This window comes from Trachurus japonicus, chromosome 6 (assembly GCF_045865225.1).
Source record: "Trachurus japonicus isolate A0001 chromosome 6, Traja_1.0".
NCBI classification, from domain to species: Eukaryota; Metazoa; Chordata; class Actinopteri; order Carangiformes; family Carangidae; genus Trachurus; species Trachurus japonicus.
This window is the reverse complement of record NC_140912.1, coordinates 27,367,055-27,387,054: the sequence shown is the minus strand read 5'-3', so window position 1 is coordinate 27,387,054 and position 20,000 is coordinate 27,367,055. Positions and strand designations below refer to the sequence as shown.

Below are 20,000 nucleotides of genomic sequence, written 5' to 3'. Positions count from 1 at the left end.
AAGTGGGCCTTCGCAAAAAAAAAAAGTTATGTGTTGCAGCCTCTTCTAACCTTTCAAAGCGTCATCAGATACAGGTTACTCAGCTCTACTCGAGGGAGATAAGATCAAAGAATGAAACGAGGAAGCAGGAATTTTCATGAGGGAACTGGAAAGCGATGTTCTCCTGATAGAGGGTCGGCTTCCTCCTGTGGATCAGTTAGAGGTGAAGTGGTGGGACAATGTACATGTTCACTCTGAAAACCTGCAGGACCTCAGGGTTGTACAGGCTCAGGCAAAGGTTTGTGCACCTCTGATAAAGTTAAGCAAGTGGAAGATGAAATGATCTCCAAAAGGCATAAAGTTAAACATGAAACACAATATTTTAAGCAATATCAGTGTATTATTTTAGTTTTCTACAGTTTTACAGTGAAAAAGCGAAACAAAGCAGCAGCCTGCAAAAGAATTGGAAACCCAGGAGACTTGAGCTCTCAGATAACTTTGACCAAGGTATCAGACAAGATATTTACTATTTACACACTGTGATAGTAGTGGGTTTTAATGGGGTTTTTTTCTGGCCAGTGGGAAAGGGGAAACATACAGTAGCATGCAGAAGTTCGCGGACCCCCGGTCGAAGTTTCTGTTGATGTGAACAGTTCAGCAAGTGGAAGATGAAATGATCCCCAAAGGTGTATATATAAAGTTACAAATCACACATTTCCTTTGCACATTTTAAACAATATATGTTACATTTTAATCTTTTACATTTTCAAAATGACAGAAAAGCAAAAGGTCTGGGCCCCCTGCATAGTTACAGTAGAAGCTAGTAGCCCCCCCCCCCCGGAAACTACACAGTGTGTAAATAGTAAATATCTTGTCTGATACCTTGGTCAAAGTTATCTGAGAGCTCAAGTCTCCTGGGTTTCCCATTCTTTTGCAGGCTGCTGCTTTGTTTCCCCTTTTTCAATCTGAAACTGTTGAACACAAAAATAATACACTGATGTTGCTTAAAAATATTGCAAAAAGAGTGTTTCATGTTTAACTTTATGCCTTTTGGAGATCATTTCATCTTCCACTTAGTGAACTGTTACTAACATTAACAGAAATTTTAAACTCAGGTGCCCAAACTTTAGCATGATGCCACTGTATCTTCTCCATCTTGTGCCTCCTTGACAACTTGTGTGTGATTGTGGGCTGCAGGAAAACACACACAGACCAAACACACACACAGTCGCAGTGTTTCAGAGCTTCTCCCATGACTGCTCAGCTGAACCCGTCCAAGAGCTCTTGCTCAGTCATAATCCCATCAGGCATTCAGCGGAGCCGGAGCGAGGAGGAGGAGGAGGAAAATATCTTTGTTGTGAAGGAAGGAGAAAGGAAAAAAAAGTGTGTGCAGCTTAATTGATGAGCAGGGATGTTGTTGTCTTTGTTGTTGTTGTTGTTGGCCGGTGTCGGTGTCGGTTCTGTGGTCAATGCGTCTCTCACAGCGTGCAGGACGTGACTCTTCTGTCTATATGAGGCAACACGTCGACCTCGGCAGTTTATTTTCAGTGCGAGCTGCACACATTCCTTACGTTGGGAATGTGACCTCCCCTTTTATACAGTTTCTAAATGTTTCCACCACACGGCGACCTCATGTTTTGCCAGAAGATAATGCAAATAAGTAAAAAACTGTTTGTTTAATGATAAGCTTTTAGTAAGGGACAATAAATTCTTTAGCTATGCAGCATAAAACACTTAACCTGTGATATATTTTTCAGCTTTTTACTTGTCACATCTTATTTAGATTTCAAATTAATTTCACTGGCTGAATGTATGAACGCAGAATAGGCTCTAAAGATAAAACTGACACAGTTATAAAGTTAACAAACCTCCAGCAGATGTGAGCATCATTTTGAAATGAACTCTTCTTTCCACGTTTCATCAACTCCGGACTCTTGATGCTAGCTCTTCAGATATTAACTGTTGTCCTATTATGTTTTACAACTAGCTGTTAGCTCTATACTTTGCCTTTTAATTCGAGTTTTGCTGAAAATCAGCTGATTTCTGCTGCTGAATTGAAGCCAAAACAACCAGAAAGATGCTAAATAGATAAATAATGAAATATTCAACTTATTTTATATCATTATTTTATATTTTTTTCGGCATTTTAGTTGTCACGTTTTATTTAGATTTCAAATTAATGTCACTGGCTGAATGTATGAACGCAGAATAGGCTCTAAAGATAAAAACCTGTTAGCTCTATACTTTGCCTTCTCTTGCTGCTTATAGAAATAAGGTTGATCGTGTGACTATAGAAACTGAATCAAAACCAAAACGATTATCAGAAAGAAGCTAAAAATCTCTGTTGAACCGAGACGATCTGCAGTTTGGTGATAATTCTCTGTGGTTAATTTCCCTCTGTTCTCTTTACAGAGTCATCTGATCCATTGTTGCTATAAATATTGTGAGTGGCTTTTGAAAAACCAGCGTCAGTGTCTGATTAATTTATTCATGAAGCAGTCTAAAGTGTCTCGACCCGTTTTTACACAACAATAACAGGACCTGTCTCCAGATCACATGGGCAGACATTGTGATTTCACAGTGGATGGTCATTTTTTCTTCACAATTGCACTTAATTTTGAATTGATAATGTGATTTTTGTTGAAACAAACATGTCTAGAGAATATGATTTGTTCACCAAAGCGTCTCTAATGCAACACAACACTTATTTTAAAGGAACATTGTGTAACTTCTCCTGTTATCTATTCACGAAAATCGATTATTTCATTCAAAAGTATGTTTAGTCACAGAAGTCGAGAGAAAGCCGGTAAAACGTGGGTCAGGTAAACAATACGACATCGCCATGACAACATATTGTCACGTGTATTGTTTTGCCTCGTGCTGACGGACCACTTGTTTACATAGAAGCTTGTTTATGTGCAGCGGCTGTTGTCCGTCTGCCCAATTTCACGTGAATGCAGCATGAAAAATACGATTCAGGGGGCGGTGCGTGGCGCAGTGGGTAGAGCGGCCGCCCCATGTAGAGGCTACAGTCCTCGCCGCAGGCGTCCCCGGTTCGAATCCCGCGTCGGGCAGACCTTTCCTGCGTGTCATTCCCCCTCTCTCTGCCTCCCCATTTCCTGTCTATCTCTACTGTCATCACTATCAAATAAAGGCAAAAAAAGCCGAAAAATATACTTTAAAAAAGAAAAAAAAAGAAAAATACGATTCAGTTGCTTGCGATCTACAACCGCAACGCTAGATGGGAGTGTACGCAATGTACCTTTTTAACAAAAAGCAAAGACATTTTTTCTAATTTCTATTATCTTGTGTCCTTCTAAAAACCATCTTTCTGTGTTTCAGGAGCAGCCCGGCATGGTGACACGCACATCGTAGAAGTCTAGTGAGGAAGGAGCAATCGGAAGAAGTGGAAGAAGGATAAAAGAAAAAGAGCGAGTGTTAGTGGGTGACCGTCGGGCCAGATGGGCGAGACGGAGGATGAACGCACGGCGCAGGCCAGCAAGCTCTTCGAGAACTTCGTCCACGCGTCCACCTGCAAGGGGACGCTGCAGGCCTTCAGCATCCTGTGCCGGCAGCTGGAGCTGGACCCGCTGGACTACAGCAGCTTCTACGGCTCGCTGAAGGCCGCCATCAGCACCTGGAAGGTCAAGGCTCTGTGGACCAAACTGGACAAACGGGCGCAGCACAAAGTCTACAGCCAGAACAAGGCCTGTCAGGGCACCAGGGTGAGAAATTATACAAAAGTTTGTGCACCCCCTGGTAAAAATGTCTGTTAATGTGAACAGTTAAAGGGATACTTCAACATTTTGGCAAACTGGCCCATTGCCATAATCCCTATAGTCATAGCAGTAGGTTCGTTACCTTTAATTGTCGGTGCAAGCTATTTTTAGAACGGCGGAGCAGAGCCGCGAGCTGCTCAGAGCTACTCTATGGAGGCTCATGGGATCTCTTGGTTTCCCTCATCAAACTCATCAAATACACAATCCAACAACTCCAAAACGCTCTGGTGGACAAGTTGTGACCTGCACATTCACCACGCTATGAAATAATTTTATTTCATTTATTAGTTTATTTCATAGGGACAGTGCACCACTAATCAACAGAGTTAAAAGAAAAACTGTAAGTGGGCCAGAGTTAGCCAACAAGGCTAGTTTTCGTCCGTTGTCCCTGGCCAGATGTTAAAGGCAACCTAAAAGCCAAAAAAAGGGGGCAACAATTAAGTACTTTCAAAACACAACTTACATAACAATCTACCTAGTAAAAGCTCATAATAACAAGTAAGAAGTCTGACATACAGCATAACAAAAGCTCATGGCATGCAGACATAACATGCAGACAGGGAGAAGAAGAGTGAGAGAAAGCAAGAGAGGAAAGTAGCTAGAAACACATGCAAGTAGCACACAGAGCTAAAACATTAGCACAAACAATATCAGACATTACAAGGCAGGACATAAATGGCAGGCATTAGGCAAGAAAACAAAAGCTAACAAACAAGCAAACAAACAGGGGGAAAAAAACAAAAACAGGACATATAATTACAAGCATTGAGAAAGAGCACAAGTAGTGATTGATTTGTGATTTACATGATTAGTGATTACATGATTGATTATTGATTAACCACTGCCTTAACTGTCTTTTAAAAGAATAGTGAGTGTTTGATTCTCTAATAGACCCTGGTGTTGAGTTCCAGTCCTGCACGGCTTTTACTGAGAAGGCAGCTTGGCCAAAGACACTTTTTCTCATGGGAACAACACAGTCTCCTCGAGCTGATCCTCTGGTTGCCCTGGCATTGATTGATCTTTGGGTTATGAATGTTTGGAGAGGAGGAGGAGCAATATTGTGCAGTATTTTAAAGACCAGGCAGAGATTTGCATACTTTATTCAATTATCCCAACTCAGAAGATCATGCTTTTTTAAAATGAGGCAATGATGGTGGGAGTTAGGTTTTCGATCTAGGATCTTAAGGCTTTGTTTGTATAATGTTTCAAGCGGTTTGAGAGTGGTCTTATTTGCTTGTGCAACACTCGTCAAACAGTATGTTAAACGTGAAACAATCATTGCATTAACATAAAGCTTTGCTGCATCCATGGTCATGGAGTTTCTAATAAATCTTAAATTGGATAGACTAAATTTAATCTTATGACAGACTGTCTTCACATGGGATTTAAAGGACAGCTGTTGGTCAATCAGTATGCCAAGATATTTGTGCTTATTTACAATTTGAAGTTTTTCACCCAGTAGAGTTATGTCTGGATCTGGACTCGACGTTGACTTTTTTGAAAAGAACAGTCCAACTATATAATAATAATATAATAACAGAACGTTACGAGACAGAGTTGTTTTAGAGGTAAATACAGAGACTGCTTGCTGAAAAACTGTCCCCGACGGGAACGCGCATCAACGGTTTTGCATGAATTTCCCTCTAAAACAACTCTGGTGGACAAGTTGTGACCTGCACATTCACCACGCTATGAGATAATAACACAACGTTACCAGACAGAGCGTTTTGGAGTTGTTGGATTGTGTATTTGATGAGGGAAACCAAGAAATCCCATGAGCCTCCGTAGCATAGCTCTGAGCAGCTCTCGGCTCTGCTCCGCCGTTCTAAAAATAGCTTGCACCTACAATTAAAGGTAACGAACCTACTGCTATGACTATAGGGATTATGGCAATGGACCCATTTGCCAAAATGTTGAACTATTCCTTTAAGCAAGTGGAAGATGAAATGATCTCCAAAAGGCATAAAGTTATGGATGACACATTTCCTTTACATTTTAAACAATATTGTATAGTTAGTACCTAGTATTTTAACAGTGAGAGACAGAATATCAACAACAATATCCATAAATATTATCATCATATAAAGGTTATACATGAATTTACATTTGATTTGAAAGTGAAATAAGAGCAACAATCAGCAGCTGATCAAATACTTATTTCCCCACTGTACAACCATGAATAGCAGGAATTATACACAACTTACAATCGGCTGTAGCAAAGTGGTCAGTAAACATTTAATTACCAACATTTATCCACAACGTGTTGTTCTATCGAGTGGAAACGTACAACATGTGCCTTTTTTATTCTCTTTATTTGTCCAAATACCCAATTAGGACCTTCGCCAGTGTGGATTTGTTTGGAAAATAGATTACATAAGTGGATTACTTCTGCAATTATATACAAATAATTAATTAGACCTAAGTAATTCCAACATTGAGAGGCCAAATTAACGGGATTTATTGCACATAGCTTGAAACACCTCAATTAGTGTAATTTATGATTAAAGGAATTAAACCTATTTATAGGAGAAACACACTTAGGAGTACGTGGGGGCACAGTGAGGACATTAGAGCGTCATATTTCATATACAGTATTTAGTGACGTGCTGATCTCTTTTGTTGTCGGCCCATGTCTAAGCAATACGAGCAGCACATTGAGCGTAGCGCTGCAGGAATGTCTTCGTATCTGAAGGAAAAGATAAGACGTCCAGAGGGGAAAGAGAGAGGCCAGAGACTCGCAGAGGGAAGATTAACACAGATGGGCTGGGCTGAGGTTTGGCCAAAAATAACAGCTCAACTATTATCCCAGACATTTTTTTTCCGTTTTTTTTTTCTCTCCAGAAAACGTCTATTTGAAGAAAAAAAAAGAAACACTGTTACTGGGTGGGAGCTCCTCTGCTTTGTGGTTTTTCCTGTATCTAGGGCAGATGAGTCGGCAATTTGGAAAATTTGTTTAACTTTGTTTACGGCGTATTCTGTTCGGTTAAATAGAGGATGGCACAAATCGTACTCCCAAAAGTGATTAACCCCTCGAAAGAAAAAAAACTGTTGACCTGACCTTTCCCAGATGGCTTTTGTGTAGCTAATTGTTTTTGCCAGTGGGTTTTTCCTCTGTAACCGTGAAATGGCAAACGGCACGTTGACCTGGGAAATGAGACGTTGGCTGTAATCATGAGACTTTCCAGACACTTTTCATACTTTTCGCCCCATTTTCTCATATTTATGATTTTTTTCCCCCCCTCCTCAGTCCAGAAGCAGAACAATCAACATCATCGCTCCTGTAGTTGACTTACTGTCTGTCACGCAGAACCTCTGACCCAGTTCTGTTATACAGTATATACAGTACTCTTCAGGAGTGATACTAAAACCAGAGTGCATGGTCTGCAGTGTGTGTGATACAGGTGCATTTAGTAGTAATAAACTTTATTATTTAGACTCCATGTCCATTAAAGGGAACATATTTTGGAAATATCACTTTCGGACGGCTCTTTAACATATATTTGGGTGTTTGTTTTGCCTACTGGCCCCCAGAATGTGAGAATTGACAAAAAATATGTCATGTGAAGGCTCCCTAGGTTGAAATCCATGTGGTTTTACAAGCTGTTCCCTCAGTTGTCTTCCAGTGATGTAACTAGGATTCAAATTTGCATAAGGCAAGCAGTGGTTAATTTGCATTTAAAGGGACAGGCTCTGAAACCAGCCGCTCTGAACAGGGCTGTTTTGAGAGGATGAACTGAGCTGTGATGTTTGATCCGTGGGGTATTTTGACCAAAACGTGTCACAGATATGTCTTTAAGGCACCTGGGAACTATTTTAATTTGTGGAAAAGGGGCAGAATATGTCTCCTTTAAACATCGGGATCAGTATCAGCCCAGAATTTCACCATCAGTTCATCCCTTGTTTTGCTGTCAAAATGATGCAGCGCCACTGTCCACAGAGTAGGGAGAGGCACACCTGCATTTCCTTTTTGCTTTGCATTGGGAAACAATAGAGTCAATCATGCGCATCGTACTGTTACAGGTTTATTGAGTCACTTTGCCTCTGCAGGTAGGATCAGTTTGTGATATGCAACTGGAGCGCAGAAGCTGTTTTGACTTATGTTTGAAGAGAAAAGGAAACGGCAAAATAGATGATGCAGGACGTTAAAGTGGATGTGGACACAAAGGGAAGAGATGAGGGATGAAACTGAAATCTGGTTTACACACAGTTTGTTGTGGCTTGTGAATAATTGTGTTTTCCATTTTAAATTCTGACTCTTGATTTCTAATTGTTCTGTTATGTCACAGTTATACTTTAACTCTTATGCCCTTGTCGTACCTAATACAAAGAATGAATAGTTATTAGTCAGAGTTCTGTGTTTGAAACAGCATACAGGTCTTCATTTATTTATTTATTTTTTTAAGTATTTATTTATTTTCTGTTGTTGTTTGACATACAACTCCTTAACAGAGGTATGGACACTTTTTTTTCTTTCTTTCAAAGGCAAATTAAAACAAAAAAAAAAGTATGTGGTTAAAAAAAGAGGCAAGAATTGCTTCCATAACACTTTTAGGGTGAGAGGAAAGGATGTGTTTGTTTGGAAATGTTTGACTTTTGTAAGTTTGGATGTCAAGTAAATGAAATTTGTGCATCGTTGAAGAAAAAAAAAGAAAAAAAAGAGTTGTGTGTTTGACGTCCCTGTCTTTCGTCTCCTCCAGTGTCTGATCATCGGTGGCGGTCCCTGCGGTCTGCGTACGGCCATCGAGCTGGCCCTGCTGGGCTGCAAGGTGGTGGTGATCGAGAAGAGAGACACCTTCTCCAGGAACAACGTGCTGCACCTCTGGCCCTTCACCATCCACGACCTCAGGGGCCTCGGGGCCAAGAAGTTCTACGGGAAGTTCTGCGCCGGCGCCATCGACCACATCAGTGAGTTTCTACACGTCGTTTTTACAGGATTGTTCAGGAAAATGTTAAAAAAATCAAAAAAAATCCCAGAAAGCACGGTGGTGTTTTATTAAAGAGAGAAGAGACCGGGGACTGAAGCTGAACTTTTAACTCTTCTTCCATCTTCCACATCTGCGTCAGTTTTTTTTCTCCCCAGCAGCCGAGTTTGCTGCAGTTCGTTTCTTCGGTTCGTGCGTCTCTGTCCCTGTTGGGATGTTTCCATTGGCACGTCTTCGTCTCCAGCTTTAGTAACGGTGTCATGTATTAATACCTCCTGTCAAAGATGAGCTCTGCTGCTTGTCATCGTTCGTCTAGGTGCAAACATGTCTTCCTCCCACAGAGAGCACCTGAATATATAAGTTATATAAATTATATTTACGGTGTGAACTTGGCCTCCTTCTAGAAATATGATCTTGTGTTAAAACCGGAGTGTAATGGTGCATCATGGCTGTGTAGGGAAACACTGATCGTACACACTGGATCTGTATTGGTGTCTGTATTGACCATAATCAATCCAGTGACCTTCGTTAATTTCAGAGGATTCTTGATCTCATGTTACTTTTGCATAAAAACAACCCCAGTTATATTAATACAGCCAGTGAGCTTTAATAGAAATTAGATGTAGGACAGTATCAGATACACATACTGATACTGACATTTCTTCTGCTCCTGATCAGCATCATAAATGCAGTTTAAAGGAGCTATTTGAAAGTTTTTACTATTGTTACTAGGGGTGGGTAAAAATATCGATTCATCAATGCATTTGCAATATATTTCTTACCAATTCAATATCGATTCAATAAATCCTCTGAATCAATTCAAGCAAGCTTTGCCTTCCACGCCCTTTCTCTTTGGTCGGAGCCCGCTGTCCCTCGCAGGACGGCTCTCGGCCCCCTGCCTCCAGCAGCTGGAAGCGACTTGCCTTCGACCTCGTTAGACAAATCAAATCGCCAGGTTCTCACCGATACCCAGCACCTAATTGACCTATGGCTAAGCCACGCCCCCAAACACGATGAGCCAATCACAGTGCGCATAGCTAGCCCATACACTCGGACATTCTCTGCTTCCACGTCCATTGAAATGCATTGCAGTTAGTCAGTTTTCATTCGTTTTTATATGTTTTTTCTTGACATTTTAAGTTTTAAATGGTCAAATGGTGTGCATGGGGTACATGCAACTCCGACACTAGGTATCCCGAGAGGCTGGGCGACGGGGTGGATTTTATTAACCCTTTCCCAAGCCACATCTCAACCAAGAGAAGTGTCTGCTCTGGATAAAGTTATGCAGTAGACCACAACACCAACTAAACGTGGATAAACCTTACAAGGATGTCTACATCTGTTCTAAGTTAAGTCAACAACGTATTTGAGGCAACATATTGTCAGAGATGTTTGGATGTTAGCCAGTATCACAACTAAGCATAAAGCCCGCTAGCTTAATGCTAACGTATAATGCAAAACTCCATAGACAGGCTAACAGAAGTTAGCCCGTCGCTATCGGCGTTTCGCGGCAAACGGCAGCCATAGCAGTAAAGTTAAGTTAAGTTTTGGTGACTTCGAGATGATATTTAATCTTTCTGTCTCCAAAAACCATCAACTGCCTCCTGTGAAATGTCTCAGCTGCCATAGCGCCTGTCACCGAATGTTGACTGTTTGTCCGAGTGAGTGGAGGGGGCGGGGCTTAGCCATAGGTCAATTCTTACATAGTCATAGTGAGCACCAGCACCAGCAGCCGTTCACCTGCTGGTCCAGTAGAAACGATGTGAGCTCACCACCAAACTTAATTCCTTCACTCATACAGAGTTGGAAACAAACGCCAGTGATAAATTATAACCAGCTATCCCCGTCTTGTATCTTTCCATTACTGACTCATGTAGCCTCCACCAGGGAACGACCCTGAGGATGTACAGTCGGGCTCTTGTCTTGTAAAGGCAACAAATGGCCGAAGCTCGTGTCAAGTATGAATCATCTCCACCGGCTCGGAGAGGAAAACCACATTTGGTGGCAGAAAAAACAACAACCCTTCAAACATTATTAGCTATTTATCATTTATATTGAGTATCATGGAAGAATAAAGATTGCGGAAGAGCTGGAGACGGATTATAACCCAAGTTTCCAAACTGAGTGTTTGCCATCAGGATTTAAATTGTTTCCAGTTTGAACCTGACGACATCAAAGAGAGAGGACAGCTGCCACTCTCACTCACAGCTCCGTCCTGCTGCCGCTCGAGTTGATGATGACTGAAGTTATTTTTCAACTCGTCAGCTTCTCTTCTTCTGGATATAAAGTACGTGTACGTGTGTGTATTTGTGTGTGTGTGTTTGCTGCAGGTATCCGTCAGCTCCAGCTGATGCTGCTGAAAGTCTGTCTGATCCTGGGGGTGGAGATTCACGTCAACGTGGAGTTCGTCAAACTAGTGGAGCCACCAGCGGAGCAGACTGATGACAGTGAGTCAGTGTGTGTGTGTGTGTGTTTGTGTGTGTGTGGTAGTATCTGATCTGTACGTTACAGGGTCATGAGTGGCGCTGACATGCAGACACTCTCCTCCTGCATATTTCAGCTATATATGGACGCCTCCCTGCTCACAACATGTGTTGAAGTGATCAGAAATGTTGGTCGAGGCAGAATTTATAGCAAACTGTGTGGAAAAGAACCAGGTCTATTGATAGAGTCTGCTGATTGCTACTGTTTTGCTATTTTAAAGGGATAGTTCAACATTTTGGCAAATTGGCCCATTGCCATAATCGCTATAGTCATAGCAGTAGGTTCGTTACCTTTAATTGTCGGTGCAAGCTATTTTTTAGAACGGCGGAGCAGAGTCGCGAGCTGCTCAGAGCTACGCTATGGAGGCTCATGGGATTTCTTGGTTTCCCTCATCAAACTCATCAAATACACAATCCAACAACTCCAAAACGCTCTGGTGGACAAGTTGTGACCTGCACATTCACAGATAATAACAGAACGATACGAGACAGTACGAGACAGAGTTGTTTTAATCTCATAGTGTGGTGAATGTGCAGGTCACAACTTGTCCACCAGAGCGTTTTGGAGTCGTTGGATTGTGTATTTGATGAGTTTGATGAGGGAAACCAAGAAATCCCATGAGCTCTGAGCAGCTCGCGGCTCTGCTCCGCTGTTCTAAAAATAGCTTGCACCGACAACTAAAGGTAACGAACCTACTGCCATGACTATAGGGATTATGGGAATGGGTCAATTTGCCAAAATGTTGAACTATCCCTTTAAGGGTCCAGAAATATGCACACTAAATATGTTACGTGGGGACTTTCTCACTACAACACAACACAACTGTCCCTTCAGTCAGGAAATAATCACATAAATCTCATGTGGTCAGAAAAGAGGAAATGGTTTCACAAATCAAATCAGCTCCCTGTCGTTTGTACTCTTTCTTCTTCTTTTAAATGTGTTATGGTGACGTGACGGTCAGCTGCTTTTTTGTCCCGTTCTTCCTTCAGGCCCCGGGTGGCGAGCCGAGGTCCGGCCCTCCAGCCATCCGGTCTCAGACTTCGACTTTGACGCCGTGATCGGAGCCGACGGCCGCAAAAACACATTAGACGGTGAGAAAGAAGGAAAAAAAGTAGCAGGAATCACAATCACACACTGGACATGGACGGGTCCTGTGATATGAGGTCATGTGTGGCGTTTTCTTATGGGTCAAAAAAAAAAAAAGAGTCCTTAGACAAAGTTTGGTCACTGACCCACATTTTTTTTAAACGGTCACCCTCCAGTCAAAGAAGTGTTTGTTTTTCTTTTTTGATGGAAATGAGTCTGGGTGTCGCAAAGCTGCTTTCAGTCACTGGGGCAAAGCATTTCCTGTTGACATAGTTTTAACTGGAGGCTTAATAGTTTGTATTGGGTCAGTGTTGCGCGTGTAAGTGTGTGTGTGTGTGTGTGTGTGTGTGTGTGTGTGTGTGTGTGGGTTTATGAAGTGTTGGAGAGCTTTGTTAGTGTTTTGTGTAAGTGTTGTGTTTGCTGACACATAAAGTAACTGATTCCTTCAGAGCTAAACATGGTCCTCTACTAAAACCATCGACTCCAGATCGCTCCATGTCTCTATGGTACCACAGACAATTAGGGCCGCATTGAGAAAAAAAGTTTTTTTCACAGACTTTGAGAATAAAGTCATAGTTTTACGAGAATAAAGTGGCAATTTTATGAAAAAAAAGGAGCAACTTCCTCCAAATCCGCCTGGTTCTTTCTGCAGAACAGATGCATTTTCTTGCATATTCCTTTCCAAAGTCCTGATACTGATGACAATGTGGTGCTGATGTGCCCAAAAATTAAGCATCTCCTTGTTTGTGAAACCTATACTGAGGTACAACTACACAAAATGCTCCACAGTCACATTTTAACAACTTTACTGCTAAAACAACAGGTTAAAATACACTGCCCGTCCCCCCCAAAAAGTCACCACTTAAATTTAACTAAGCTAATAGGTCAGATCCTCCCATTGGATAATTACTGCATGGATGATTATGTTTCAGCTATGTTTCAACTTATCTAACCCTAACTGATCCAGTCTCATTTCTTAAACAACCATGTCGGAAGACGCATCCTGTGGTCGTGGAGAAGATGTTAATCTGTTTCAGAAGGGTCAAATTATTGGCATCAAGCAAATAAAACATCTAAGGAGATTACTGAGACTACGAAAATTGAGTTAAGAACTGTCCAACGCATTATTAAAACCTGGAAGGAGAGTGGGGAAACATCTTCTTCAAGGAAGAAATGTGGTCCAATGTGACCACAGAGTCCAGACCTGAACCTGAAGAATCTTTAAAAAATTAACGCAACTCTGGACGGAAATAAATGTTGTGACATTGCAGAAGCTTATTGAAACGATGCCATAGCAAATGCATGTCGTAAACAAAGCCAGAGGCGGTCCAAAGAAATGTTAGTGTGTGACTTTTTTTTTTGGACAGGCATTGTATTATGACTTTATTCTTGTAATATTATGATTTTATTCTTGTAAAATTATGACTTGTTTTCTTGTAATATTATGACTTTATTCTCGTAAAACTATGACTTTATTCTCAAAGTCTGTGTAAAAGAAAATGTTCTCAGTGTGGCCCTAATACTGCGTCATACCATGGTGACTTACTGTAAACTCCATAAGTGACTCAGCTTGCCTGTATCCAGTCACTGAATGCATTTTATTTAAAAAAGGAAAAAAAAAAATCCCATTTAAAGAAACATTTTCTTGGCAGGTTTTGGTCGTAAAGAGTTTCGGGGGAAGTTGGCCATCGCCATCACGGCCAACTTCGTCAACAGGAACACGACCGCAGAGGCCAAAGTGGAAGAAATCAGCGGCGTGGCGTTCATCTTTAACCAGAAGTTCTTTCTGGAGCTCAGGGAGGATACAGGTGAGAAAAACAAACAAACATGGCATACAGACTTTTATGATTTATTTATTTAACTTATTTAAACTCACCTGTTGAGTTAATGTGCTCATATTCTCAGGAATCGACTTGGAGAACATAGTTTACTACAAAGACAACACCCACTACTTCGTCATGACGGCCAAGAAGCAGAGTCTGCTGGAGAAGGGAGTCATCTTACACGTGAGTTTGCCTTGGCACAAACACACACACTCACTCGTAAATACATACAAATACATACAAAGGAGTATTAGGGCCAACCCCCCCCCCCCCCAAAAAAAAAAGCCCCCCCCAAAAAAAAAATCCGGCACAAGAAAAAAAAAGTCAGGCAAAAACAACAACAAAAAATCCGGCACAAGAAAAAAAAAGTCAGGCAAAAACAAAAAAAATCCAGTACAAGGGAAAAAAAAAAAAAAAGCCAGGCAAAAAAAAACAAAACTGCAGAGGCTTGACCACCTACCACAACAAAGCGACAAGCGACTGTCGGCTCAATGACAGCAGCAGAGTGACAGACAGGCTGCCAAACTCTGCAGCGCCATAAAAGTGAACAATAAAGCCGATTAACTTTGACTCAATGCCGGAGTTTGACAATGAAAACACGAATCACTTCCGTGTCCAACCCCTGCTGCTAACGTGCAGCAATCAGCAATGCATGTTCTTCATTGCTGTAACACACACACAATAATTTATAAGTTGCATAGAGACATTATATGAGCTAACGTTTAGCGCGACTAAACGTGACTGGAGACACCTCCGTGACTAGACCACCGCGATCCAGGTCTCTGCCTCCTCCTGTAGTATTTACAAATACAAATACTATACAGGATAGACCTATCTCCTCTCCTCCTCTCCTGTAGTATTTGTAGTATTCACAAATACTACTACAAGAGCCTGTCTGTCACTCTGCTGCTGTCATGTCGCTGTGGTACGTGGTCAAGCCTGCAGTTTTTTATTTTTTTTGCCTGACTTTTTTTTTTTCTTGTGCCGGATTTTTTGTTTTTTTTTTGGCTGTTTTTTTTTTTTTTTTGGCTGGCCCTAATACTCCTTCGTAAATACAATACTGTATTCACTGAAGAAAACTTGTTTTAGTGAAACCTGCTGCACCTACTTTCATTCTGAACCTACAACTAACACCATTGTTGTAGTGTAAAACTAACACGGCTAAAGGTGGTGTAAGGTGGTGGAGTCAGTCTTTACTTAACGTCACTGGACTGTAATAGTTCACACACACACACACACACACACACACACACACACACACACACACACACACACACACACACACACACACACACACACACACACACACACACACACACACACAGCTGTGTAAAGGTCACTCTGCTCTGTGGCTGTAGACTCTCTCTCCTTCTTTAAATGTCATTCTCCAAACTCCAAACATCTCTTCCACGTCACACTGTCACCGCTTCCTGCAGGAAGAACAAGATCATTCACAAACTCCACTGACAAACTGATCAGTAACTTCACCAACTGTACAACAGCAGGTTCACAGTAAGAGAGCGCGTCACCGGCTCAACTCTGTGCTCTGAAACACTGCTGAACTCGAAACGCACAGTTACAGTAAAGGGATACTTCACCCAAAATTGATAATTCACCAATTTTCTACTCACCGTCATGCCAAGGAAGGGTTCGGAGAACTTTGGGAGTCATCAAAGCGCTTTTGGAGTTCCAGGGGGGGTCTGGTTGGCAACCGATTTTCATATAATGGCGGCGGATAGAGTTCACTTTTGAATGGTCCAAAACACACACTATGAAACATCCAGATACCTCCATACTGCTCGTATGTACTGACCCAAGTGTCCTGAAGCCGCCACATGAAAAAGTTGTTCAGAAAAAAAGATGTGATCTCTGTTTTTAGCCTTGTTGTAGCAGTAGCTCCCAGTGGCTGTGCAAGATTTGCTGCGAGATGTTCTTCCGTGTTTACATCAAACATCCAATGGTTTACAACGACGAACGAACATCTCGCAGCAAATCTCGCGCATGTGCACAAACATCAACAGAGCCACTGGGAGCTACTGCTACAACAAGGATAAAAACAGAGATCAAACAACTTTTTCATGTGGCGGCTTCAGGACACTTGGGTCAGTACAGACGAGCAGTATGGAGGTATCTGGATGTTTCATAGTGTGTGTTTTGGACGATTCAAAAGTGAACTCTATCCGCCTCCATTATATGAAAACCCGTTGCCAGCCGGACCCCCCCTGGAACTCCAAAAGCGTTTTGATGACTCTGAAAGTTCTCCAAACACTTCCTTGGCATGACGGTGAGTAGAAAATTGGTGAATTGCCGATTTTGGGTGAAGTATTCCTTTAATTCATACAGGCTGGTCCGTCTGTTTTAAAGCCGGAGGCCGGAGCAGAGAGTCTAAAGGGTAATTTGGGTGAACAGGAGTGTGTGTGTGTGTGTGTGTGTGTGTGTGCCAGCGTGCGCCAGCCTGGCAGTGAGTGATTGGTCTCCATAGGGAATGATAATGAAATGTGGCTCTAATTAGATTGTGCTCTATCAACTTTCTTCCATGACCCCCATAAGCTCACAAACACTCACCCCACCTCACCCTGCACACACACACAGACACATACACACACACACACACACACACACACACACACACACACATTATGAGTCAGGATCGCTGGCCTCTACAGAGATTAGACTATAAATTAGTTTATTATTATTATTATGACATCGGGGAGTCGACTGGATCCCATGAGGAAGACAGCTGTTAACACTGGCACCCAGAGTGAGCCGGGACGATTATCTGAAAATACACACACACATGCACAAGCACACACACACACGGAAAAACAAAACATACTGTAGTGGCATACACACGTGGACCATGTTCTTGTTCCTTCTCCCTCTCTCTCTCACACTCACACCGTCTCACACACACACACACAGGTGTTGACAGTCCGCCTCGCCGTACCCTCGGCGGTCGCTCTGTCTCGTTTTACATTAGTGCCCATTAGTGCGGAGTGATGTGTCACAACATCAGCTGTTTGTGGGGCCTCATCACTCATAATAGCTCACTGATTCAACAAACTCACCAACTCGTCCTGCCACGGTGAAGGAAACACATCGGCCTAAAAACATTTTTCATTTAATTTCAGGAGAATAATGAATCTATTTTCTGCGTCTTGTTTTCTAATGAGATTAAAACGATTCATCTCGCTCGTGTTTACAAGTCTAAACAAAATAACTTGGTTGTTTCCTGAGTGACACAGAGGGAGGAGGCGGTGTCTCTCATGTTTAGATTGATCACTCAACTCGTCACTGTGGCCTGTGAGGAGCCACGATGGTCGACTCTGGACTCTGATTCCTCTGGTGAAAAAGTAACAGCTTCACCACTGATTATTGTTACGTGGCTGAACGCCAACAACACCTAATGGATGATATTTAACCTGAATTCCTTGAAATGACTGAAAACCAGTCAGGGAACTAGAATGGAATAGAATAGAATGGAATTGAATGGAATGGAATAGAATAGAATAGAATAGAATAGAATAGAATAGAATGGAATGGAATGGGATAGAATGGAATAGAATGGAATTGAATGGAATGGAATAGAATAGAATAGAATAGAATGGAATGGAATAGAATGGAATAGAATGGAATAGAATGGACTAGAATGGAATGGAATAGAATAGAATGGAATGGAATAGAATGGACTAGAACGGAATAGAATAGAATATGCTTTATTGTCATTGTAAACAGTGTAACAACGTAATTGGTTTAGGATACCCTGACCTAACCATAGTGCAATAGAATGACAATAAATATGAGACAATAAATACAAGTATAAAAGCAATAGTGTATAACAATAATAAAATACAGCATACTAAAACTATAAACTATCCCACCCACACATCATTCAAATACCAAAGCCAAAGATAAAATTGTCATTACATGCTTTTATATCCTAGTTTAGAGTTTATTGACTCCTACAAATGCGACCTGAGAGGTGAAAGCAAAGCAATTTAAAAACAAAAAACAAAATACAATAATTTTTTATTCATACAGTTATTATTTGCAATGATGGAGCATAAAAACACAAAAACGAGAATAGTGATACAGAATGATAATAATATATTTAAGAAAAAGTCTCACGCAGCAGTTTTCTTTGATAAAGTGATTTAAATAGATATTGAGATGTTTTGTTTTACCTAAGTTCCATTTAATCATTATTAAGCTTTTTTTTAATAGCTTTTTTATTTGCAACAAACGAGCATAAATACACAAAAACAGGAAACGTTATAAATCACAGATTAACATCGGTAAATAACGATAAAAAAAATATGTTATTTAAGAAAAGTTTCACACAGAAATTTCCTTTTGATAAAGCAATTTAAAAAGATATTGAGATTTGTACCTAAAATGCATTTAATCATTATTAAGCTGTTTTTTATCAGCTCTTTGGACGAGACAAATTCAAATCCACTGCAGTAGAACTCTATACACATTGATTACTTTATTATTATAATGATAAATATTATAATCATGATAAGTTTAAATAAAGCTGTATTATTTTTCTCTCTCGTCTGTAACAGGATTACATAGAAACGGAGCGACTGCTGAGTCCGGACAACGTCAACCAGGAGGCGCTGCTCTCCTACGCCCGCGAGGCGGCCGACTTCGGCACAAACTACCAGCTGCCGTCGCTGGACTACGCCATCAACCACTACGGGCAGCCGGACGTGGCCATGTTCGACTTCACCAGCATGTACGCCTCGGAGAACGCCGCCCTGATCCGGGAGAAACACGGACACCAGCTGCTGGTCGCACTGGTGGGAGACAGTCTGCTGGAGGTAATGGCGTCCGACTGGTGGTGGTGGCGGCCGTCGTTCAGTGTGTGTGTGTGTGTGTGTGTGTGTGTGTGTGTGTGTGTGTGTGTGTGTGTTTAGCTGCTGTGTGTTCATGCTGGACTCGTGTTCTCCCCTTACAGCCGTTCTGGCCGATGGGTACAGGTTGTGCTCGGGGTTTCCTGGCAGCCTTCGACACGGCCTGGATGGTGAAGGGCTGGACACAAGGCAGGAGCCCTCTGGAGATACTGGCTGAGAGGTATGTGTGTGTGTGTGTGTGTGTGTGTGTGTGTGTGTGTGTTTTATCTTCCACTCTGTAACCTTAGATGAGCATAAAAGACGCGTCTGTGCTCTGTGATCAAGAGCACTTTGTCCGTTTGCCAGTAATATTTTGGGTCCAAAGCAAAATGCTGTTCATCCTCCTCAGAGTGATGAATCCGTCCTCTAATGAGCCGCACAGTCGCCTCCAGGGGTTTTTTCTACTTTGGAAACTCCTTTTTTTCTTTTCTAGGACCACTCTCAGGATAAAATGTGAACTTTCTGCACAGAATATCTCATAATGTTTTGACCAGATTGCCTAAGGATGTGAGTTTTCCAAAAAAATACCATTATATAAGATGGAAAAAGTGAAGAATCTTACCCCGAGAGGCAGCCAGTGGCACCTCAGGTCTTTGCACTTACTTATTGTCTACAAGTCACTAAATAGTTTTAGATGCTGAATATGTTTCTGAAATGTTTAATCCACTGTGCATAAACATTTTAAAGGGATAGTTCAACATTTTGGCAAATTGGCCCATTGCCATAATCCCTATAGCCATAGCAGTAGGTTTGTTACCTTTAATTGTCGGTGCAAGCTGGTGGACAAGTTGTGACCTGCACATTCACCACGCTATGAGATAATAACAGAACGTTACCACACTTGTTGTTTTAGAGGTAAATACAGAGACTGCTTGATGAAAAACTGCCCCCGACGGGAACACACGCATCAGCTGTTTTGCATGAATTTTCCCCTAAAAAATAACTCTGTCTCGTAACGTTCTGTTATTATCTCATAGCGTGGTGAATGTGCAGGTCACAACTTGTCCACCAGAGCGTTTTGGAGTTGTT

General features: G+C 41.6%; 1 protein-coding gene across 1 annotated transcript in view; it reads left to right on the top strand.

The window, feature by feature from the left end:
• mical2b (microtubule associated monooxygenase, calponin and LIM domain containing 2b) overlaps nt 1-20,000 on the top strand; it is a 76,068-nt gene that overhangs the window by 19,906 nt on the left and 36,162 nt on the right. Inside the window, exons 2-9 of the mRNA XM_085780081.1 lie at nt 3,322-3,704; nt 8,456-8,663; nt 11,011-11,127; nt 12,154-12,255; nt 13,903-14,058; nt 14,156-14,256; nt 18,642-18,899; nt 19,037-19,152. Coding sequence (XP_085636207.1) covers nt 3,441-3,704; nt 8,456-8,663; nt 11,011-11,127; nt 12,154-12,255; nt 13,903-14,058; nt 14,156-14,256; nt 18,642-18,899; nt 19,037-19,152 — 1,322 coding nt within the window. The 5' untranslated portion in view covers nt 3,322-3,440. The remainder of the gene's footprint in view (nt 1-3,321; nt 3,705-8,455; nt 8,664-11,010; nt 11,128-12,153; nt 12,256-13,902; nt 14,059-14,155; nt 14,257-18,641; nt 18,900-19,036; nt 19,153-20,000) is intronic.